The sequence below is a fragment of the Trichomycterus rosablanca genome, chromosome 17 (assembly GCF_030014385.1).
Source record: "Trichomycterus rosablanca isolate fTriRos1 chromosome 17, fTriRos1.hap1, whole genome shotgun sequence".
Lineage (NCBI taxonomy): Eukaryota > Metazoa > Chordata > Actinopteri > Siluriformes > Trichomycteridae > Trichomycterus > Trichomycterus rosablanca.
In genome coordinates, this window is record NC_086004.1 from 6,636,968 (window position 1) to 6,662,591 (window position 25,624).

Consider the following 25,624-nt stretch of genomic DNA (forward strand, 5'->3'; position numbering starts at 1 on the left):
GGCATAATCTAACCAAAACTAAACAGTTGCCTTAGATAAAACACACAGCATAAATTCCTAGGACTTAACCTGCCTTGTGTCAAACGGCCAGACAGCTGGTGGTGTTGGTGTTATAGTTTGGGAATTGTTTCCTTGGCACACTTTGTTTCCTTGGCACCCCTGATACCAATGGAGCATCATTTAAATGTCACATCCAAGTATTATTGAACATGTGCATCCCTCTATGTCCACAGTCAAGTCAGAATCTTATAATCTAGCTACCTCCAGCATAATAATGCACCATGTCACCTTAAACTGGTTCATGAATTAGTCATGAACATGAGTTTGACCTCCAAGTCACCAGATCTTAACCCGATAGAGCATGTGGAATGTGTTCGAAAAAGGAATTCACAGCATGAACATGCTGCTGACAAATATGCTGCAATTACATTATGCATTCATGTCAGCAAGGACCAAAATCTCCAACACTTGAGCATTATTATGGCATTTCTAATTAAATGGTCAGTAAATGTTGATTGTACAGATTAAAAAAATAAATAGACATACTCATTTGGTGAAGCAGAACAATTAAAACAGGTTTTAAATAAAATTGATAAACGATGAATAAGCGTATTGCTTGTACAGAAACCGTGGTTTAAAAACAGACATCTGCGTGTACTGACACACAACATTTGTTTCTCTTCATTAAGCATGAAATTAGCTACCTAATTTCCTTGAGTAAGTAAACGTTACCATAGGGAGTCCTGAGCTTTACAATTAAAAAGGCTAGTAGTGATTAACTGCATTACAAACTTGTGTTCTGAAACTTTTTGCATTGTACATTGATGAATGTGTTTTTCTTTCCAGGCCGTTCTTTGAGGGCATGTCTCACTCCAGCTCTCAGACGGAGATCGGCAGTATGCACAGTCAGAAGAGTCAGCTTAGAGAGCAAAGTGCTTCTGTAAGATTATAATCAAACCCACACTACATTTCCTTTTATTAAGATACAGTGTCCTCCAATTAGCTGAACATGTGTGTGTAGGGTGGAGAGATGCTGGCAGTGGAAAAGGACAGAGCTGCAGTTGGGCGGTACCAGGAAGAGATATGTGTAGTGGAAGCTGTAGCGGGGGTATGTGTTAGTCATTTTTCCTATGTACCTCTGGATTTAGCCACTGCTTGTGTTTTTTCTTAATGTATCTCAGTGCATGGCCAGGGATGTACTGTGAGCTTTATGGTACTGCGCATAGGAGTGTGTGTGTGTGTGTGATAGTAGTAGTATTGAGTCATTGACCTAATAAGTAAGAAGTCAATTTGCTTATTTGTTATTGCTGCCCATCTGTGTTCTTGCTGCCTCATTTATTCCATTTGTACCTACTGACAAGATGCTCAGCAACCATTGCTCAGACTAGAGAGGTTTGAGCAAAAATAACGGTGTAAGATAGCACAGTGGCTTTATTGGTCCTGCGCCTCGCTCAACAAGAAAGATTTCACTATGTTTACCCATAACAGTTTGACCTTTAACATTTTATTTCCCTTATATACGAACAGCTGGTTGTCTCCATGTTTTCCTTTAATAGCAAGTAGCCAAGTCTAGTTTTTACCTGCGCACATACAGTCATTTTATTTGGTTAAAAACTTGTTTGCAAGTGCATAGCTGCAAGCCTTGTCACTACAACAGACAGGCACAGAAGCCAAACCTACTCCTTTAGAAGTGACAGAAACATCCACACCTTCTTGATTAGGACCGGCCTTGTCTTCTTTAGTTAAAGTGGACAGGAACACAGGTTACACCCTTTTCCACTGAGACTGACGAGCACAGGCTGCAGCCTTTTTCAACGAGACTGAAAAATACACAGACTACACTTCCTTTCGCTGAGATTAAGAGGCATAGAGGCCATACCTTCTTTACTGAGACTGGCTGGCAAAAAGGCCACACTTTCTTCACTGGAACTGGCAGGCACAAAGAACAGGCTTGCATCACTGGGACTGAAGGCTCAGGGCACAATCACATGAGAGGAGGCAAAACCGTGAGCTTCTGCACAAACCGCCGCTTCACTTGGCGCTTGGCTTGAGTGATGCAGTAAAACGTCATCATAGTGCACCACGACACGAATATGCATTTGTGTGGAAAAACCATCAAATCCACTCTAAAAGCATCCACATTTATTTGTGTTTAGCTGGATTTTCCTCACTGTTTCACTTTTAAACTTGTGTTTTAGCTTGTGGTGCTGGGAAATTTTGAGAATCAGCTTTTCTGAGAGAGTCTAAAACACTAAACTTTTCTTAATTATTACTGGTCATAAGTTCTCTTCACTACAATACAATGTCACGTTAAGTTTTGTTCATGTTATGGACTGAGTCATATCAATCAGTTCGTTTCATTGGAGGCACTTTGAAAAGGTCAGTGGCAAACTGAGTCAAAGTTTAATGAGGTGAACTTTGAATGGCAAGCCTAACGTGGCAAAAGTGCACTGTTCGCGCCATTTAGGGAAGTGCAGCATCAAGATTAGCAGCGCTGCCACACTCCATAGGAAACAACGGCACAGCCAGCGCAAAAGTGATTTTGCCGCCTCTCATGTGACTGTGCCCTTTACTGGGACAGACAGGCACAAATGTTCTTAGACTTACAGACAGAGACCTCATCGCCTTCACTTGGGACTGAGAGGTGCACAGGCTACACCTCCCAAAAAATTTTTTCTGTCCCTGTTTTTAATTCTCTCTGCAGCCATACTGTAAATATTGAGGATGAATCCTTACAACCATAATATTTTCAATTATTCTGTCTCCTTGAGGATCACGGTCACCTATACATGTGAGCAAAAACTCCTCCTCAAGGACATGTGTGTCTTTATGTCCTGATTTATTGCCTGTGGGCTGGCTCAGTTGCTGTCTCCATGACAACCTTTGGAGTCCCTGTGTGAGGTGACGTTGATGTATGTCTGCAGGAGACGGTCGAGGAGGAAACGGGAGCTGGAGGAGCGCCATGCCAACACGATGCCAACCTGAGCTGGGACGTAAGCACAGAAAAACTGGCCAGCTCAGTGGGCAAAATGTCCAAGACCGAGTCTCAGACTGTGATGTCACCAAGGTAACTTCAAAGCATTGAATTAAAGAATTTTACACTTGGAATGTGTTACCAGGCAACTACATATTTTCACAATTGTACATTTACTCTATAGATCAGTGAGAAATACAGAGGAGAACAACAATATTACAGGTCTTAGTAAGGTGTTTGGCCACCATAATGCACCAGAACAACTTTTATTTAAATGACAAGTGTACTGTAAGAGATGGACTACCTTCTGATGTGGTAAACATAGAAGGCTATAGCATATAATTAAAGGTTGAGGTCAGGGCTCTGTGCAGGCTGCTGGAGTTTCTCCACAATGAACTCTTCAAACCATGCCTACAGGAGAGATGTTTCCACACTTTGGGCTATATAGTGTATGCTTGACATTGATTATAAGTAAACATTAGTATTTCTTTTGTAGCCGTTGAAGCACAATGATAAACTGGATGCTAAAAATTTCCTTTTTTGTGACCAAACTTTTTGAATCCTGCTTAGTTGTTTCTTTGTAAACAATGAAACATTGTAAATTAGCTTTAAATAATACTTGATGTTATGATTGGTGTTGATTACATATAGTAGTTTTCATATTACTAGTTGAATTATATATTATACTTACTGATGCGTATTCCATCCCTGTTCTGTGTCTTCAGTAAAACAGACAGTAAGCTGCAAAGACGACCACGCAGCACCTCTATGAAGGACAGACAAACCTCAAAAGCACAGAGCGACCGAACCAGTAGCATCGACAGTGAAACCTCACCTGAGTCCAGACTCATTGTGCAGGTGTATATGAGTATATATTTGTGTCCCAGCTCTTTATACTAGCAGTCGTATTTGCACAAATAAATGTTTTAAAAAAAATACACGCTGTCATTAGCTATTAGTTATTAGCAAATAAATATAGGGCGAGTTTAAATGCACCCATAATATAATGCATTGAAAAGTGAGTCATCTTATCCCATGAGAAATTTTGTCAGATATAATATAAAAAACAGATCTACCATGAGCTATGAAGCATACGCAGCTACCCCTGTATTATTTCCATTTTTTGTTATGTTATGTATACAACAAGTTAAAACAAAGAGGCTGACGAAGAGGCTATGATTATAATGATACTCTTCCACCTGGAGCGCACTAATGAGATGCAGAGACAGTTAAAAGAAGTTAAAGGAACCGGCACTGTCATCTGCATCTTTATGCCCTGTTGCCAACCATTAGTGGTATGGCGGGTAGGCATTATACAATAATCCATGCCTCCCTGCTGAGCTGTAAAACAAGTTAAAAACAAGTGAAACAAGTTACAGGCCTTTATTTACCTTTATAAAATCATGTCATGCGTAGCACAGTAATGCTGGTTAAGTGGGTACCAAATAGCAACATGGGTCCTAAAGACCTGAATGTAATCCTTGCCTCTGGTCACTGTCTGTGAGGAGCTTGTTTTGAGTGAATGTCCATGCCCAGACTGTATTCCTGCCTTGTGCCAAGTGTTTTTGGGTAGAGTCTGACCCACCTCAATTCTGACCAAAATAAAGCATTTAGTAAAAAAAAAAAAAAGAATAATAAAAAAAGAAAATTATCAAATATATGTTTGAAGTTTTGGTTTGAGGTTTTCTTGACTACAGTTTGACATTTTGTTGACACCTAGTCCATGTCCACATGTTTCAGGTTCCCAGGAAATCTGTGTATGACCAACTAAATCAGATCCTCAACTCTGATGAGCAGCTACCTGAGAGCATCATACTCATTAACACTACCGACTGGCAGGGCCAGGTGTGTATCTGTCTGAGTTCTTGACCTTTACAATATATCACCTGTAGAGATGTGTAACTGTTTGCACATCTGTCTGAGTCTGTCTGACTGTGTGTTGTGTAACCGCTCTATGTAGATCTGTGTCCACTATCTGAGTGTGTGTGTCTTGTGTGTGTGTCTGAGTGAGCAGGTGGTGTTCACACTATGCCCTCTAGCTCCTGCTGTAAATCACTTCCTACTCCTGCAGTGCTTTGCACCACTGTTAATGCCATTCTGAGGCCACCTACATGCACAGGGCAATAATCAATATTTCTCTAGTTGTTTCTAAACAGTTACCATGACCTTTAATGGATGTAGTTGATTTTGTTCTCCTCCTCATATAAACACTACTGTTACTTCAATAAATCTTAAATTTAGATTCATTAGTAAATAAGACTTGTTTCCAATCGTCTACTGTGAAAGGTGCGTTTGTGTTTGTCTTAGCCCATGCCAAGAGTTTTGCATTGTTTACTTTTCTCAGGAGTGGTTAGAGACTGCTACATGTCTTTTGAAACCACTACGACAGACTTGCTTGACTGTAGTTTTGCTGATTGGAGTCACTTGCTCTTTATGCAGAACATGTGTACTGTATTTGTACAGAATCTGTCGTCCTGTTTTGCAGGACAATTCTCAGACAGCATGCTTACTTTTGATTTGCCAGTCATGGCTTGTTTACAAATGATCCAGTTCAGTCTAGCCATGATTGTACGTTCACTTTTTTCTGAAGCCATACTTCACAAGTCACAGTTGTTTTTGGTGCTCCAAAATTAGGGGTCATTCTGGTCCGCATACCCTTCCTGACCCAGCCCTACTTATTTTTATCCAGGCGTTAAGAGCACACAGGTGCAACTCCCAACGGCTAGGCTGTTTATACACCCAACACCCCCCCTTTCTCCAGGACATAGCCAATCAAGTCTGTGTAGACGCCCAACTGACCAATAGAACCTCTGAGATTCGAACCCTGGATCTCGGTGTAAAATGAATAATCTGCTGAAAACCTGAAGTGTGGCTGTAATTATAATAAGTAAACAACGGCTATAAATATATTAACTTTATCAACTTCTGATGTGTGGATCATGCCCACCTGAGTGTGGTTTAAGCATGGGCTTTAATGAAAAAGATACGACTCAAGGAAATCTGACCTTTTGTACAAAGAAATTGACACGGTCAGCCTCACAAACATGCTTACTTGCTTCTAGTAGTGCAAAAAATGTGAAAACCAGGTGTACTTCTAAGGAATCAACTTTCCACTCAAACTGTTATGGTGATACTATGATTTGTAAAAAAAAAACGTTATTTAATTTAAGAGAAATGCTAAATGAAAGCATTTTCACTAGTGCTTTCTGACTTTTGCCCCCCACTGTGTATGAAAATGTGGTTTGAATATGGATTGATTGTCGTTGGAGAGGTTCAGTCCTTTTGTGTGACTTGTGCTGTGTAAATCTACTCAATACTGAAATTTTCCAGATGTGTGGAGAACTCTGCCAGCAAAGTTTGAATAGCATTGCACTTAATCATTCGGACAGGATGATAAAGAAGGTATTATTTTAAACACTGTGCTTACAACTGCTTACATCTGCTCTTTTTCCACATCACTAAGGTGCTTCTTAGGCTAAATTCAAGCAAATAAAAAAGTAAGGGGCCTTTTATCACGACTTACATCAGTATTCTAAAGTGAGACCCTTAGGCCCTTAATACCTTCCCATAAACACAATACAAATATTAATAAAGGTTTGCAAAACAGTATGAAGCAGTAATGATTCTTTCAATTAAGATGTTTTGTTGAGAACAGAAGAAAGATGTGGTTAGTATTCTGTACGTACACTGTTTAGGGGACAAAGCTAGTGGCAGCTGTTTCAGCCCACATATGCACAACGTTGACTGTGTTGTTTGTAGATTTATTTGAATTCCACACTCTCTCATCTGTTCTACTGCATTCTCATTCTCTCGTTAGTATCTGAACGAGATCCTCCATGAGCACAAGCAGCCCATCGTCTCAACCATCTCCGCTGCTGATGTTCAGGCAGCCTTCAACACCATTGTCACCCGAATTCAGAGATTGTAAGAGTTTTTTTGGTTCACTGAAAAGTATGTATGGATAAAAGTATCCCAGAAGACAGCGGGATGTTAGATATTATTACAGGAGCTAGTACAGTGGTGTTGATTTGGAATAATTACTGTACTGTACTGTAGACTACACCACTCTATTTTAAACATCCTTGTGTTTGAGTACATATGTAAAATCAGGTGTCACACTGGCACAGCAGGTAGCGTGGGTGCCACTGGGGACCTCAAACTTTGCCAACATTTACTGACTCTAAACTGACTCCACCATTAACTGCTTGATTCTTATGGGTTCAATCTATATACTCTGGTTTCCTCCCAGCTACTAAAACTTGCTAGTATGTGGACTAAATCCCCCCCCCCCCCCCCCCTAAAGTTTAAGTCAGTGAATAAATATGTAAATGTGGGAACACTGCCTTCCTGCCTTGCTCCCAGGGTTTCCATGTAGGCTCTGGACCCACTATTAACCAGATCCTTGATTTAGATTAGTCCGAAGTTATTATATGATTATTTAATAAACACATAACTCTAAAGCTACCGGATGTGTTGTAATGCCAGCTGCAGTGTAAGAAAAATTCAAATACTTCTTTAAAAATGTATAAAAAAATTTCTGCAGCAACAGCTAATACTTAGAAGCTTGTTTGTCAAACAATTGATATCATTAAATGTAGCTTAGCAATAATCAGTTAAGTCAATTACGTAAATAATACATGATTTACAGTATATTTTAAAGCCGTTGCTATGGGGTTTTATTACTTCATGATTATGATGGTGCTCAGAGCTTGAGCAGTGAATTCCTCAGAGATTGTATTCTCAGAACCCCACTGGCCCAGACCAAAATGTCGTTGCAATCAGCACGGCTGGTCCATTAAAGGTTAACCTTAAACATTCCTCGTACAGAGTGTAGTCCTGTGTTCATCTGTGGTAAATGTAAAATATTTATTTACTCTGTATTTATATGTTTTTGAGTGTATTTTATGGTGGAGTTAGCACCTACTTTCATCATGGTGCACCTTTGTAACCATTTATGCATAGCAGCAGTTGCTAAGCACCAAATTACCGTGCAGATTTCATATTATTAGATGCCAAATAAAGTCTATGGTTTAATATTATTATTATGTTCCATCTTCAGCTGTAATTGCAATGCCCAGACGCCACCCACGATCAAGGTGGCGGTGGCAGGAGATCAGAGCTACCTTAGCACTGTGCTGAGGTGCTTTGTGGAGCAGCTTGCTAATAAGACTCCCGACTGGCTAAGCTACATCCGCTTCCTCATCATTCCTGTCGGTAAGAAGCGATTCTATTAAAATGATTAAAATGTAAAATGATAAAGCTTCTGTTTGGTGCTGTTTTTTTTTGCGTCACATTGAAGTTTTTTATCGCGGTTCAGGCTGCCACCCTGTGGCGAAGTACATCTCATCTTTTGATAACAAGTTCAGCAGCATCTTCTTGGATGCCGGATGGAGAGATGTGTTCGGGAGGTTGGAGGCTCCAACATCAGGTTTGATCCAGATCTTCTCTTATTGTATTACTTTATTTATAAACAGAGCAGTAAAGACTTTGTTTAATGTATTGCTTTAAAAACAGCACATAAACAACTGTGTGTAGATTTTGATCTACACTATATAGTCAAAAGTATTTGGACACTCTTCCTCATTGCTAATAAGTGTATATCATTCGCCTGCTCCTGTAATTTGCCTCTAGTTGGCCCTGTCCTAAACGTCCTCCTGTGTCACACCAACCACCGGGATTTATGGATGTGGTGGTCCTTCCTTCACCACATCCATAAACCTCCTCATTGGCCTTTTCCTCTTTTCAGGGTGCTCAGGATGGGGCAGCCAACAAGTGTTTAACTACCGTACATAATATTGTACAAAAACCTCTGTTGAATGTGTGTAAATTTTAGACCCTCAGACAGGTGACTTGCATATGTGTAAAGGTATCGTTGACACAGGGGTGTATACTGGGATTTAAGAGAGACATGTGCTGTATCAAGGCGATGTATCTTTCCGGTTATTTCAGCTAAACAATGCCAGGCCTTATTCAGCACACCCTGTAACAGCTGGCTTTGCAGACTTAACGAGCCGGCCTGTAGGAGAGATTTGTTTTCTATTAAAATTAAATGTCACATCATAATTAGGAGATTTAAGACTATGGCCATCACGGACTGTTAAGCAGATGAACTCTTGTATCAAGCAAGAATGAACAGAAATTCCACCAAAACTGCAGTAATTAGTATTATCAGTTTGTAAACAATTAAAAGTATAATTAACAGAACAGGTGATGTAGCTTTTTTCGATTGTGTTACAGGCATCAAATTCTAAATTTGTTTATGTATATTTAAAAAATACAATGAAGTGTGCAACATTTTCTTTAAAAACACAATTGTGTAGAATACTTTTCTTGATTGTACTTGTCTCTGTACAGATAACATTGATGTAGCTGGTCGAGTGTCTCAATACCTGGCTGGAGCAAACATGTCCCATCACTTCCCCATCTCTGAGGCCATGCTAACCTACAAACAAAAAAGGTATTTCTGTTAGAGTTTGTATGAAATGATGAAAAATTATTCAAATTTCAAACATATTTGTTAAATATTTCCATTCATTATCTGTTTTTATTATTTAATATTAGTGTAATAATATTAGTGTTTTTATAATGAGATAATGAAGAATTCTTCCTTCATACTTCAGACTTTTATATCCAACTCAAAAAAGTAAGGCGTTCAGGTGGCGCATTGGTCCAATACACTAGCCCACCAACACTGAGATCCAGGTATTGATCTCAGCTGTGCTATTGGCTGGCCCAGTGTCTTAATAGACATGATTGACTATGTCTAGTGCCAGTCCAATCCCTTTGATGGATTCCCACTACCAAAGGCTGTAATTGCAGCAGCTAGGAGGAATTCCTTCAGCCTTCCTCTCCTGGACAAGCCGGCCGATAACACAGTGCTCTTTATGAATTATCCATCTCACAAAGTAAAGCATTTCACTTTAAACAGCGTCTTTGTCAAACTAATATATAAAAGTCTTACATTCCTTTTAATGTATTTATTCTGTTCTTTTAATTTCTGCATTTTGTTTTGATTTGAAGTTAGCAGTGCTAAACAGCTCGGATCATGTTTGTAATACTGCTGTGCTTTGGGTTTCTTTCTTTCTGTTCTTTTGTTGGCACTCAAGGAAGAGAAGTTTGTATTTTGATTTTTACATCAGGTACCTGATCATGTGTGGGTTTGGCATTTCCAGTTTACCCCTGTCGTGTCTAACCCCACTCATAAACTCAACGCGTCTCACACCTGTCAGCGTCACGCTAATCCAGAAGTCTGTCTGCTTTTGTTCTGGGTCGATTTGGGTGCATTTAACATACGAGTGTCTACATTTCTTATAGTTATCTGAGAACATGAATAGAAATGAGGTCACAATTAAGAAAATGAGGCTCATGTGATGAAACATCAGTTTTAACCATTTTAACCAACGTGCTAACTAGTCACTGTGTTTTGTTGCTTGCTGTGTGAATACAGTTTCAGGTTTTTGAACCCTTTAACTGCTCAGTGATCTTGCTCAAGTTAACTCAGTTGCTCCAAGTTCATCCAAAAACATGACACAGTGTAGCACAAAATGGACAGTGCTTCCAACTTTTTGACAACAGTTTGGAATAGGAACTTACAGGGTTTGATGAGTTTGGTGTGGAGAAAATCCGCTAATAGCTGGTAGAACTGTATAAGAACCTTAATAATCACAAGCTCTCCAGATCATAAGGTAGGCTCACCGAGAAATCTACTATGATGGAGACAGCGGATTTCTTTGTGATGGAGACAGTGGATTTCTCCATGATGTTTTCACAATAGCATTATTTTTGTTCTGTGCTTTCAGATGCGAAGCACCTCATGGTCCTGACTTGTAATATATCTACTTAATTAGGTCTATAAGGCAGTAGGTTCTTCACAAGGGAGAACCTTCTAATAGGTTTGTGTGTTTTGGGACCATTACTGTCACTGTTTGTTCTAAAATTGGATGCAATAGCGAAGCATTTTATACTTCTTTTTTGTATTAAGCAGAATGTATTTGTCCTTTAGTGTGACTTGGATAATCAGACAGCGATTTATAAATAAATAATAGAGATATCTGGGTATTTTCACAGGGCTCACAAGCTGTAGCTTACTAACTAGAATAATCAAACTAAATTGGTTATTGGGGAATTATTTGTCTTATGTGGGAAATGGAGAATGTGGATACATAATCCAAGATTTTATTCTAAAAGACTATTTACGAATACACACAGCAAAATGATGTAGAAGACGGGTGCATGGCGGGTCTGGACGGTTTCTTATGTTCCCAGAGGAGGAACAAACACAGAAGCATAAAGGTCACACAGCCAATTAGCAGCTCACATAAAAGAGAGAATATAAATTGAGCAAACAAGCAGGATATATAAAAGAGAAAGAGTTGGAGACCTCAACAGGAGATTTAAAGTGCTATAATAAAACCAAATGAGAATAAAATCCGTTTTACACCAGACACACTTCACTGCATTTAGCAGACGCTTTATCCAAATGACTTACTATTGTGACTCAATAAAATGCAAACAATTCAGGGTTAAGGGCCCAACCGTTGCAAATTGGCAGTGGTGGGTCTTGAACCAGCAGTCTTGTACCTTAACCACTGAGCTTCCACTGCCCATTTTCAAAAGTGTTTTTAAACCACTAAAGATGTGCATCACACAGCAAACAGGTTTGGTCCATAATAGACATCACAAGGGGTTCAGCTGGCGCCACAGTAAATTACTCCAGACTTTGAATCCCCAGTGGGCCTACTGGCCAGTCTGGCTGACCTGAAGGTCTTCAAAAAGACCAGCAAATATGACAAAAGTGTCACAGAAATGTTGCTCTCTAGGAACAGCACATTGACACACTTTGTTACAGTAAGACTCAGTATCTCCCAATTACCATGGATTTGCATTGCCTGATTATTACACAACTGGCAATGGAAAATGAATTTTCTGTCATTTTTATTTCTATTTTCGGCATATATAGGACACATCCTTTAGATCACACTCAGGAGATTTATCGTCCTCATTCTTAATTCAGACATCAGCTTTGTAAGCGCTGTTAGCAACACGCTTGTCTGTAAAAGCTCATATATAGATAACATTCAAAGCTAAGTTTAATATAGCAAAAGAGTAAATGTTGTCATAAAATGACAAGGATGTTGCTCTGGTGGCGCAGCAGTCTATTATGCTAGGCTACATACCTGACTAGGAGCTCTACTGCTACAACAGGCAGTGTCTAAGGAAATAAAATCAGCTTGGATATCAACATGCTGCCACTGCAACAGCGACTCCTACTGTCTAGTCTAGGCAGCAGCACGAGTGGTGGAGGAATATAGATAGCATAGCATGATTCATCATATGTGTGAGGGCTCTCTGTAGAAAACCACTGCAAGTCTGTAAGAATAAGCATTCATTGGTTGGGACTGTGCTGCTCTGATACCTGTCTGGTTGAGGTGTCACTGTCGGCAGCAAAGAAATACATTGTTTGTGCTCTGTTGTGCGTATTATGGCTCTATTTAGATTTGTGTACATATTTTGTGAAATGTAAATTCCACAGTCTTATAATGGAGGGGGCCTGTTCAAGTATGCATTACTCCTCTGGTCAGGAGGAAAGTCATTTATAAGAGGGAGATTGAGAAACCAACGCAATGAGGGGAGAGTTGACAGTGATAACCTCATCTGGCCTTGTCATCCTTAGACACAGCCATTTGGGACTGTAGGGTTTGTACATACACAGATGAGCCAAAACATTAGGACCACCTGCAGATTATGTTGTCAAAACATCTCTGATCCGGAAAGACACTATATTGCCAAATGTATTCATTCACCCATCCAAATCATTGAATTCAGGTGTATAAAACCAAGCACCTAGGCATGCAGACTGCTTCTACAAACATTTGTGAAAGAATGGGTCGCTCTCAGGAGCTCAGTGAATTCCAGCATGGTACCGTGATAGGATGCCACCTGTGCAACAAGTCCAGTCATGAAATTTCCTCACTACACAGTCGACTGTCAGTGCTATTATAACAAAGTGGAAGCGATTGGGAACGACAGCCACGTAAAATGACAGAGCGGGGTCAGCGGACGCTGAGGTGCATAGTGCACAGAGGTCGCCAACTTTCTGCAGAGTCAATCGCTACAGACCTCCAAACTTCATGTGGCCTTCAGATTAGCTCAAGAACAGTACATAGAGAGCTTCATGGAATGGGTTTCCATGGCCGAGCAGCTGCATCCAAGCCTTACATCACCAAGCGCAATGCAAAGCCTCGGATGCAGTGGTGTAAAGCACGCCGCCACTGGACTCTAGAGCAGTGGAGACATGTTCTCTGGAGTGACGAATCACGCTTCACCGAATCTGCTTCTTCTTTTGGACAATTTCATGCTCCCAACTTTGTGGGAACAGTTTGGGGATGGCCCCTTCCTGTTCCACCATGAACACCAGTGAACAAAGCAAGGTCCAAAAAGACGTGGATGAGCGAGTTTGGTGTGGAAGAACTTGACTGGCCTGCACAGAGTCCTGACCTAACCCCGATAGAACACCTTTGGGATGAATTAGAGCGGAGACTGCGAGTCGGGCCTTCTTGTCCAACATCAGTGTCTGACCTTACAAATGCGCTTCTGGAAAAATGGTCAAAAATTCCCATAAACACACTCCTAAACCTTGTGGAAAGCCTTCCCAGAAGAGTTGAAGCTGTTATATCTGCAAAGGTTGGGCCAACATCATATTAAACCCTATGGATTAAGAATGGGATGTCACTGAAGTTCATATGCATGTAATGGCAGATGAGCGAATACTTTTGACAGTATAGTGTATACTCCTTTGGTCTCCAGTGACCGGACATTATTAGCATGTCCTTTATCTTCTGTGGATCGTCCTTCTGTCTGCAGTTCTGGGCTTGTCCTTTATCTGTCGGTCTGTACTCATCTCGACCCCTCCCAGGGTTTATAAGATCATGCTATTAGACGTGCCAAAATGGGTGTTTTCAGTTTGCTAAAGCTTTAAGGTCCAGGAGAATTTGCTGAGAGAAAACGGTTTGGCGTGCTGCGTTCAATGACTACACAAAAGCTGCATGTTGTAAGGCCAGCATAGGTTTCATTCGTTCTGTTCACCGCCTTCACTACATTCGATCGGTGAAGGTTGTAGGCAGCTATCCCAGCATCCTCTCATGACATCATGGCATGACTCCCCCTTCCTCACAGAACCCTTTCATCAGGGTGGCACCGTGCCTCACTCAGCCACTCGTGACATGTCTCCCTCCCTCACACCTGGACGCCTGAGCACATAATCGCCCGGCCTTTCACTGACGTGTTATTCAGTAACGTTAGAGCTGCGTTTGATTTGCGTTGTTCTAACGTTCTTTTAATGTTTCTTTGTACAGCCCTGACGAGGACTCCTGTCAGAAGTTTGTGCCATTTATTGGGGTAAGAGCTGGTAGATGTTGAATATAAAACATCCAACTTATTTCATTTCTTTTATTTTTATCAGCCACTTTATCCTGGTTAGGGTCGTGGCAGGTCCGGTTCCATCGGGAAACACTGGCGGGAAGGCAGGAATACCCTGGACAGGGCGCCCTGTCCAGGGTATTCCTGCCTTGCCGCCAGTGTTTCCCGATGGAACCAGACCTGCCACGACATAGCCAGTTACGACATCGTTGCCATAGCAACAATTTACCATCTTATAATTGCTGCTTTCAGCAGTTTACTGTGCTTCAATGGTCTCCCCAGTCACCCATTCTAAACCCTAGAATAGGAAGTATTACTGTGGTATTTATGATAAAGTGGCTGGTCAGCGTACAGTATGTAACTTTTGTCCCCCTATTAATAACCAATATTTATATTTCTTTCTTTCTACAGTTGGTAAAGGTTGGCATTGTGGAGCACAACCTGTCCACATCAGGTAAAATCACCTGCACACACAGTTAATCCTAATATTGTCATTGGTTCACCTCTTAGGGTTATTTAAAGTACATGTATCTGTGGTCTCTCTGTAGTGGACTCTGATGATGCCAATGTGATGGGCAGTATCAACATGCTGTCCTCGCCTCCAGTCCAGACGGGGGCACCATACGGAAAAGACATGACCTGCACTCCTCCCTCCTCTCCCTCCGTCTCAGCCAATCTCTCTGGAGCAGGGTAAATAGTACACGTACTCTATTGTCACACGCGGAAATATAATTTTATACTTATAAAAGGGCAGTGGTAGCTGGACTAGTAATCAGAAGGTTGCTTGTTTAAGCCCCACCATTGAAAAGTTGCCACTGCTGGGCCCCTGAGCAACACACTTAACCCTCAATTGCTCAAATTGTATTCAGTTGTAAGTCTTTTAGGGCAGTTGTAGCCTAGCGGTTAAGGTACTGGACTAGTAATCAAGTCCACTGCCACTGCCAGGTTGCCACTCTTGGGCCCTTGAGCAAGGACCTTAACCCTTAATTGCTTAGACAATATACTGTCACAGTACTGTAAGTCGCTTTGTATAAAAGCTCTGCTAAATGCCGAAAATTCGATACAATAACAATTCGATACAATAACAAAATATGATGCTAGGATAGCAGTAAAATACATTAGCCCACTACTGCTGGGATCCAGAGTTTGAATCCCCAGCGGAACCGATCGGTTGTCTACATACAGACACGATTGGTTATGTCTCATGGGGAAGGCGGCCAAAACCCCACAATGAACTGGTGTCTTGTCTAGGGTGTGTTACCGCATTTCACCCAGTGATTCTGTAGAGATCTGACCCACCACAAGCCTGACCAGGGTAAAAAGTTGTGGTAAACCATGAAAATAAAATGAAATTATGAAATAAAAATTACAAAGATAATAAATTGTTTAAAAACTCTTAAACTAATAATCACCACCCCTTTTCTAATTATTTTGAATTTATTTATTTAATCATTCATTGTTTTACCGTGCTCATTGTTGTATCCTGGTCAGTGTCACTGTAAATCAAACCCAGACCTTCTTGCTGTGAGGCGACAGTACTACCCACATCTCCACCATGCCAACCTATTACACACTATTACACTAAAGTGTTTTAGTTTATTTATTAAAACATGTAACACATACACAAATATCGCTCTTTATTACAACTATAACTGCTTTCTATCGTTTCATTTTTACATCACTGTGCAAGAGTTTTAGCGTACTTTTCTATGCAGATTCATTAATGTCAGATTTGCTTGTGTTTTTAAATCATTGTTCTGCTTTATAACCCAGTTAGACCTCAGCTTTAGCTCACAAACAGATGACCTTTTGTAAATGATTTTTTTTCTACAATGTATTTCACAGAAAGCACCATGTTGCCAAAGTTATTGGTATATTTTTAATTTTAAATTCCCTGACCTTCTTTATGTGCATGTTTAGTTCTCCAGGCTCAGGCGGGGAGGTGATGGGACTGCAAGTGGATTACTGGACATGTCATGCTGTGGATAAAAAAAAAGATGTGGAGAAGAGAGACGTGGGAATGAAGAACACCCTGAAGAGTAATTTCCGCTCCCTGCAGGTGTCTCGGATCCCCAGCGTTGGAGAGCTCACCCCTCCTCCTGGCATGGCCATGACAGTCGTTATGAAGGAGAAAAATAAGAAAGGTAATTAACACTGCACACCAGTTAACGTTTTAGTATTTGTGTTGGTTAACGTATTGCATAATGTAAGTGTTGCATTACTTGTGTTTGTGATTCCTCGATGTGTTTTTATCTGTCTGTGCTTGCAGTGATTTTCCTCAGCAAGAAGCCGAAAGAAAGGGATGTAGACTCTAAGAGCCAAGTGATTGATGGCATTAGCAGGTTGATCTGCACAGCCAAACACCAACACACCATGCTGAAAGGTAAAAAATGGCCTTCAAACACCATGCGAATATGAATAATTCAAAAGGCAATTCTGATGAGCTCAAACTGAAGGGGGGGGGGGGGGGGGGGACTATGAAATATTCAGAATATGATAAGCATACAGCATTGCTGTGGAATTTGTGTGGGTGTAATCGGTTGTATAGCTTTTTCTCTACTTCACAGTGTGTTAACAAGTGAAGGTATCATTTTATTAAAGCTTTTCTGAGGTTTTATGTTCTATAAAGGTATAGCAGAACTGAATATGTACACTTGCACACTAATAACCTACTAATTCTCCGATTACTGCAGTTACCTGATTATGGTCTGTTACAAAATGTTATTGGATTAAATCTTGTATTACATTTAAAGAATCTGTAATTAGATTATTTAAGACATGGTTTTTAATATCTTTCATTTATCTGCACAAACCAATCCAGTTTTAAGTAAAGCTGTCTGTAGACAGTTGGACAAAATGATGTGTTTTTTTTTTTTCAATTTAAAAATGTATGTAGGAAAAATTACTTACTACTTTTTATTAACGTATCACTATAATATTTCTTTCTTAAAAATATTTCAGTAGTTTAACTAAGAATTATTTATTAAAACAGTAAAGGCTTAATTATTTATTGAACGTACCCATTCAAAAAGAGACTTAATCAGCAAAATACAGATCTATTTTTATTCCAGACTAATAGCAATAGCAATGTGTTTTATTCACTTCTTTACATGGTGTTAAATAAAATCATGCTGCACCCCTTTCTAGTGTATAATTTTATCGTTGTAAACAGCCACACCCCTTTTACTCCAGACAAAAGAACCGACATTTCGCTCAGCATTCTAGCGTTTGAGCAAACCTGCCCCCTGCTGGTTGTTCTGCTGTAACAGCAGATTTTCAGATCAATAGATTCTCAATCGCCAGAAAATGTCTGTTTTGATCATTTTACCAAATATATTTAGCTTTGTTTTACCACACATTTACTAAAATAGTTTGTGAACCATTTAAAATTGCCCAATTTATCTTCATTGAAGTCGTAGTGCAAATTAAACACTTTGTACAAAAATGTATAAAATAAATTTTTTAATGTGTGAATTAATCATAGTACTGACTTAAAAAACTTTGAAAACCCTGATATAACTTATAACTGTTTTCTGTAGCTGCCGAACAGACTTACAAGAGAAATTAGGCTTTTTTTTTAATCATTTTTTAATTTCTTACAAAAATAAACCCTATTTAAGTTGTCATGCCACATCACAGCACAGAGTTGGGTTAAGGTCTGTTTTATGTAATTGATTGGATCAACCAATCTGATTTTTGAAGAAGCTGTTCAGCCAGAGGATTGTACCAGTCTGCATGAGAAGTAATTAAGGATAGCATTAAATTAAGACTTGAAAATACACAATCATGAAAAGTACAATTAATTGGTACAGACAGGCAGCTCTAGCAGCCTGCTCATGACCTCACACCCACTAAACACTTTTGTGATGAATTACAATTCAATGTTAATTGGAAGTTACACCATTTTGTCCAACATTAGTGCCTGACCTCACAAAAGCTCTTTTGACCTTATGGGCAGAACGTCCCACAGACACACTCTAGACTCTGGGTTCTTCATGTTAATGTCTGTAGTTTTCAAATGAACCATTAAACAAACTAATGGTCAGTTATCCACATGCTTTTGGCCACATATTGTGTATCTGACCAAATTTATGAGTAATAAAGGGATAAATCCTATTTCCAAAAGGTTCACAAACTTTTATATGGAGCAGCTCTTATTATTTTGAAGCGATGTTGGTGACTACATTCCTCTCATTTCTCTCTTTCATTTTTTAATAGTTTCTATTGATGGCGTGGAGTGGCACGATGTGAAGTTTTTCCAGCTGGCTGCGCAGTGGCCCACCCATGTAAAGCACTTCCCTGTGGGAATATTCGGCTACAACAAATCTCTGTGACAACGGAGCCGGTGCCAAACTTTCTCTGGCGCACTTCTTACAACCCGAGAGAGAGACTGCCTAGAAATGAAACGTGGATTTTCCTGTGGAAACGCTCCAAATGCTCCTGTGTCCCTCAAACTAAAACCAATGTTCTTCTTGTTACTTTGTTGTTTTTAGGTGTTGCACCAGCAAACAGAAGAAAGCTGTTTGTAAAAAAATATCTTAATATGCTGCCAGTTTTGTATACCTGTTGTGGTTAGAATTTTATAGCCACCATGTAATGGCAGCTTGGTTTTGCACTTCTTTTTTTTATTTTGGTAAAATCCTGTGAACGTGTTTGTTTTGTGTACAAGGTGGTATGTGGGGGGGGGTTAGAGGAGTGAGTGGGATTGTATTGTTGGGGGTGGGATGGGGTTTGCTATTCAGACCTTGCTGTGAAACTAAAGAGTGACGACTCTTGTTTTTGAGATTGTACCTGCCCTTTAAGTTTAAAGTGTAGAAAGGTTACTCAAGCTCTTTAATCGGAGGTAACACGTTTGTCTGGTTTGATCCAAAAGCACAGTCATATGGATGCAAAAAAGGGAAAAATGGGAAATAGATGCTGCTCTCATCCTGTCTGAGCTTTTGTTATATTTAGACAGCTCAGTTCGGTGCAAAACTGAAGGGAGATTTGAAATTGGCCGTTCATTTGTTTAGTATTAACTCTAATATGTACCTGCACTTAGACCGAAAACTGTTGCACCTCCAATCATATTGCATTTCAAAATGTACATTTTAATAATTGACGGCATTTACATGCAGACTAATATTTCTGATTTTTGCAGTATTTTAAGTGCACAGTCTAGTCAGATATCCTGGGTGGAAGAATCTATAAAAAGCTACACATTTGCAGGTAATAACAACGACATACTAAAAAGTATGGAAAAATAATCCTAACATTGGTGTTTTGCAAATCGGTACATGATTTTAATTGTGTTCGTGTGAGGTTTTCTGATGCAGCTTCTCAATGTCTGACTAAATCCAAGGCAGCATTTGTTAGTTTTGTGCATTTTGAGCAATTTGAAGCTTAATATTAAAAAAAAAAAAAAAAAACACTCAGAAGTGGACAATTTAGTGAGTGGTGCTTTACAAACGAATGAGAAATACATATAAATTAAAACAAGTTAAGGCTGTAGTATGTACAGCTTTGTAAGCAACTTGTAGATTTGGGGATTTGGAGCTCTCTCTGGTAGGCATATGTTACTGCAAGCAACTGACAAAACGTTTTGTAGCATTAATTTGCAGCACATTAGTTGGCTACGGAAGTTAATCAGATGGTTGCGAGTGGTACAGCAGCTTTTGTTTTTAAAAGACAAATGTTAAAATAAGACCACCTTACCACTGAGGAAAAATGCACTACAGTTTGTCATAATGAAATACATTTGATAACTGATTGACAAATATGAAATGTTTTCCCATATCAAGTTGTTTTTTTGAATGCACTCAATGATCTGCATTCTGTTAATAATTCTTTAAATATTTTTTCCAAATAACATCCAACAATTTGGACACTTTCTCTTGTATCGGAAATGAATTAGGAAAGTGCACTAGGACTTTATTGGATTGTATTTGCAGTGTGTAGTACAGGGTCCTTTAGGTCAGCTGTGTCATAAAAGGGCTCGTGCTAAAAGTAAACGACAGAGAGCGAGGTGCTCCATCCTTTATCTTTTTACAGTTCAGCATTTTGTGAATCTGCTCTCTCTAAAGTCCCTTTACAAACCGGTGTGTCTGTAAATTAAGGGCAAAGAGAATCCGCTTAGCTTTTTGGTGTGGTTAACAAGTTTTTTAAGGTTCAATTGTAGCTTTGTGTGTGTGTGTATGTGCTCAAGTTTGAAAGAGAAAAATTCCACAGATATATAAATACTCATATTACAGACCTCAATAACTGAAATATACAGTATTAAAGCCACCATGTTCCTTTTCATTTGAAATGTTTGGGAAAATTATTCATAAAAAAAGTTTTACCAAGTCAGGCCACACTATTGGGGTAATTGTCAGAACTAATATGACTGATGGTTTGCATTTGAATAAGACAATGTGTTGGTGCACCATACGCGTTTACATTGCCATGTAAAAATATCATCCCTGTCACATATCTGCAATCTATACCGGGTTTGATTTTTGGAGATAATGTACCCTGATGTAATCATGCATTAGCCAGTCAAAGATGGCACTTTAGCAACTCATGCTAATAAAGGATATTCATGACATAATGTACAGACAATAAGTCAGTTCTAATCCAAAGCTGCCCAGTCCAACACTAAACAGTAAAAAACGTTATTACACACGAGGTTAGAGCATAAACTATTTTACTATTTTTGTCTATATTTATGCATGTTTTACCAATTGAAACCTTTTGTCAGATCTCATATTAAGTATATGTTAAGGCAATTGTCGATATTTAAAGTAATACTATTATTGACTAATCCAAAGTTTTTCATTATAAGACTTATAAGCATTAACAGTTATCATTAAGTTATTACCAGCCTAATTTTGTGTGCATTTTTGCAGTTATCAAATTAATTTTTACTTGTCAACTGGAAAGTGCATGATAAAGAAGTAAAAACAAGCCAGTCTGGGGAATACAGTAGATTTATTCCACTACTTAACATGAACACTATGATGTTATTGGCCCAGTTTCCTCTGGCTTATTTCTTATATATGATTTTAGGAATTACACAGCTTTTTCTTCTATTAAGAACAGCCAAACCTGACTTCTCCTCTTTGACGCACAGAGCTAGTACTAGTATGGCAGCCAATCAAGTAATCAGCTATCTCGATCTGTAATATGTATATTTATTTTTAAAAAAACAGGTAAAGCTAATTTCCGAATGAATTGCAGTGTTATTTTCTGTAGAAACCAAGTGGAGACTGGTATACTGTTACATACAGATAGATTTTGTGTAGTCTTATTGTCCCTTGTACAATCCTGATAACGTTTTTGTATTTACTCATAGCTCTGCAGTGCATTTAGTGAACAGCTTGGCTTTGTAGGATGCAGCAGGTCGCTGAGTTTTGTCCAGCAGTCTATTGGCTGTTAGCTTTAGTTGTTATGCACTACCGTGTTGCAGTCTTACCCTCCTTTACAGCCAGGAGGGATTTAAAAGAACACTAACATGCGGCCAGTTGTTTGTCGAGATCTGCAGACATATTTTGCACAAATCTCCATTCTAAGTTATATGACAGTATTCTTTTGTTATGTACCACTGAGGCAAGCTTTGCTCCTTTCCTTCCCGTTCCATGTGAACACGTAATGTCGTTTCATATCGTTTTTACTCTGTTGTCTTAAAAACTTGTGAATACTGAAACGATTTTAACCTTGCCTGCATTATTTTAATTGTTATTGTTATTAACATTGTTTTGTATTACCCTTTTAAAGGAGTTGACCTCTTTTATAGAATATTTTATGTTGCAATACCGTTTTAAAACATTTCACATGTAACAATACAGTAAAAAAACAAACTAGTGTGTTCTATTTTATGAGTGCACAAATACTTTTGTTTTTGTTCTTTTTTTTTTTTTTGCTTTATTCTGTATTTGATAAATACATTAATAACATTGTGTAAAATTGATGAAATAAATGCTAAAATGTAAAGTTGTGCTGTCTTTGTAGTGCTGTTTTTTCTTTTTTCAAACAGTTGACCATAGCAATTTTTTAAAAGATTAGAAATCAAGAACAGTCAGGTTTATGTCATATTTAATTTGATTTACATTGTAAAATTAAATTAAATTGTTTTAGTCCATCACTTAAACATTAGCTGGTCAGTGGGGATCCTATGAGGGTCCCTTTCAACTGATAAAAGGGGTACAGAGTGAACAGAGCAACCTACCTTTTCATTGTTATGTTTTTTTGGTTTATTGTATGGGTTTTACATAGTTAGGGTTAGGGTCGGGGGGCGCAAGGCACACAGTAACACCCTGGACAGGGCGCCAGTCCATCGCAGGGCAGACACACATTTACACACACACACACATTCACCTATAGGGCAATTAAGTGTCTTCAGTGAACCTGACTGCATGTTTTTGGACTGTGGGAGGAAACCGGAGCTCCCAGAGGAAGCCCACGCAGACACGGGGAGAACATGCAAACTCCGCACAGAAAGGACCCAGACCGCCCCGCCTGGGGATCGAACCCAGGACCTTCTTGCTGTGAGGCGACAATGCAACCCACCGAGCCGCCCACAGTGTTGTGTAAAAAAGCTAAACTGAACTGAAGAATGGGAACGCGCAAAGTTTTAGTGTTGAATCGACTCTAAACCATTGGAGTCGACTTTCATTCAAAGTACCTGGAATCAGAGAGTCGACTCTTGGATCTGCCGATCAACTTGCAAGTAAGATTTAATTTGCTGCACCGCTGTACATGCAGTAAACTTTATGTAACATGCAGTAAACTTTATGTAAGCTGTATGTAAGTTATAAAACCTTTTTCTCTTCAGGAAAAAATCCTGCAGACGTGATTCTGCTGCTGTACAGAGGTAAACTTTCTGGTGGAAGATTTACAGCGGGGTGTTAACGTTCAGTAGAGTGTAAACAGTAATTCACTTCTGTCTTCTCACGTTCAGATCGAGCAGAACAGAACAGAGTATTGAAACTGAGGTACAAGCACAGAAACTGAGTGTGATCGGATTATTACTGATAACCAGGCTGGTTGATGCTTTAAGCTGAACAGTTCAGTGCTACTCATTTAAAACAGGAGATCAGTGAAGTGTGGACTTGACATACCCGGTACGTAACATCCACTCATATTTATTATTTAACATGTTCACATGTTGTCTTTAAATATATGAATTCCTCAGCCATTTCTTTAAATGCTTGGCAAACTGAGATTTGTATCCATTGGACTATTATTTTTCTTTTATCATACACATTTTTGTGAGTAAAGACTTAAAAATAAAACCTAAAAAGTCAAGAAGAACCTATTTGTTTAGGGCAGTTGTAGCCTGATGGTTAAGGTACTGGACTAGTAATCAAAAGGTTGCTGGTTTAAGCCCTACCACTGCCAGGTTGCCACTGTTGGGCCCTTGAGCAAGGCCCTTAACCTTCAATTGCTTAGACCATAAACTGTCACAGTACTGTAAGTTGCTTTGGATAAAAGCGTCTGCTAAATGCCAAAAATGTAAATGTTGTTTAGTGTTTGGTGTAGCCAGTTTGGCAGCTATTAGAGCCCGTATATACCCAGCAAACAAGCCTACACTGGATCTGAAATGTCGACTGGACCAAATGAACACAAAGAGCTGTCCATGCAGTGACAGGAAAACATAAAAGAAAAACATATAAGAATATCAAGTTCATTGGTTAGGGTACTGGAGACTTTTGAGCCCTACCACCAAGTTGCCTGTTTTGGCCCCAGAGCAAGGTCCCTAACCCTCAGTTGCTTAGTTCGTATTAATTCTTTCAATTGTGATTTCTTTTAATCACATTCCTTCTACTAGTTTTAGACATGCATCCAAGGGCCTTTCACTCCACCACTATATGTACTGCTCAAAAGGGAAAACATGGCAGACTTATTTGCTAAGTGGCTTTGCATTTTATGATACTGTGGTTCCATGGGAAACAAAAGATGCTTCTGTAGTTTACTGCAGAGTTTATTACCCAATATACATATATCCAAAAAATTATAGCTCAACCGAATATAAAACAATAGTGGTTGAAACATTTTGAAGTGTAAAGTAGTTTTTGTTTTTCCTTTTTAATGTAAAAATGAGTTACCAGTACAAAAAGATTGAAGTTCCTCAACAAGATGATACAAATCCCAGGTTAAAATATCATATATTTGACTTTTAATGTATACAAATGTTTACATTTATAGCATCTTGTAAACATGTATGTCCAGGAAACAGAATCTTTTGTTCTTTATATCTTGGGTAATTATCTAAGAACAGCACTGTGTAGCTATAAGTCAACTGTGTTTATAAGATGACAAGGCAGTACTTTCTGGCAGGTAATAACACAGTGACCTATGTTCTGGCATAAGTAATGAAAACCATAATAGAGAAGATATGGGGTTATTATTATTATGACTGAGGTATTACATGAGGTGAACATAAGAAGCCAGCCATATACGTAACTTAATGATAGAACAGGATTTCACAACCACTGGGCAACAGAACACAAGCTGACCACAAAGCGTGTCTCTGTGAATATGTGCCAGTTTAGTTAAAAGAGTATCCCCAAGGTCAGGAATTGTCCAGTCGTTCCAGACCAAACAGTAATTAAAGAGGGGTGTTTGGGATATTTTGTGCTATATTGTCTACGCATATAGCGTTTTTAGACCTTTAACTTTTACATGTGTACTCAGTTGTTTCTAGCTGTTATAACAAAAGGCAGTTGTGCTGTCTCTATCTTTATATGTCTGTTAATAATTACACTAACCGGGTTTTCAGTAAGTAATTAATATAAGGTACTATGTAAATAACTGTACAGATGTGCTGTTTGTGTGTTGTAATAAATGTGCGGTTTATATTATATTTGTTGTTGCTGGTCAGCTGTACAAAAGTCTGATTTGATCATAGGCTGGGTGACTTTTTCTGAAATATTAGAGTGAATTTATTCTAAAAGTGCTGGTTAATGTAGAACTGCAATGGCAGTAATCTCTCCAGACCTCTTAAATCTTAACCACGTGAGTCTGTTATACAGCAGTGCTGAGAGGTGGAAGTGAACTTTGATTAGGGAGGAATCATCAGTGGTTAAGCACTAAACCTCGCTTATTCATCAGCTCAAGTGGATTGTTGTGAGCTCATATTTAGAATGTACCCCCTACAGCAACATTTAACTGGATAATTAGCAATTACAGTGAAATGCAGCGATTTACAAACATTTTGCAGCTTTAACAGCCTCCACTATATTATATTTATTTTTACTTTTCTCCAGTGGGAAA

The 25,624-nt window shown here is 39.1% G+C and overlaps 1 protein-coding gene across 1 annotated transcript in view; it reads left to right on the plus strand.

Moving 5' to 3' along the window:
- Positions 1-19,038, plus strand: part of si:ch211-126j24.1 (phosphofurin acidic cluster sorting protein 2) — a 71,463-nt gene extending 52,425 nt beyond the window's left edge. Inside the window, exons 10-24 of the mRNA XM_063013002.1 lie at positions 847-940; positions 1,022-1,108; positions 2,925-3,067; positions 3,700-3,832; positions 4,715-4,819; positions 6,792-6,898; positions 8,034-8,188; positions 8,292-8,402; positions 9,329-9,431; positions 14,329-14,371; positions 14,804-14,846; positions 14,941-15,082; positions 16,313-16,536; positions 16,662-16,775; positions 18,611-19,038. Coding sequence (XP_062869072.1) covers positions 847-940; positions 1,022-1,108; positions 2,925-3,067; positions 3,700-3,832; positions 4,715-4,819; positions 6,792-6,898; positions 8,034-8,188; positions 8,292-8,402; positions 9,329-9,431; positions 14,329-14,371; positions 14,804-14,846; positions 14,941-15,082; positions 16,313-16,536; positions 16,662-16,775; positions 18,611-18,726 — 1,720 coding nt within the window. The 3' untranslated portion in view covers positions 18,727-19,038. The remainder of the gene's footprint in view (positions 1-846; positions 941-1,021; positions 1,109-2,924; positions 3,068-3,699; positions 3,833-4,714; positions 4,820-6,791; positions 6,899-8,033; positions 8,189-8,291; positions 8,403-9,328; positions 9,432-14,328; positions 14,372-14,803; positions 14,847-14,940; positions 15,083-16,312; positions 16,537-16,661; positions 16,776-18,610) is intronic.
- The last annotated feature ends 6,586 nt before the right edge of the window (positions 19,039-25,624 follow it).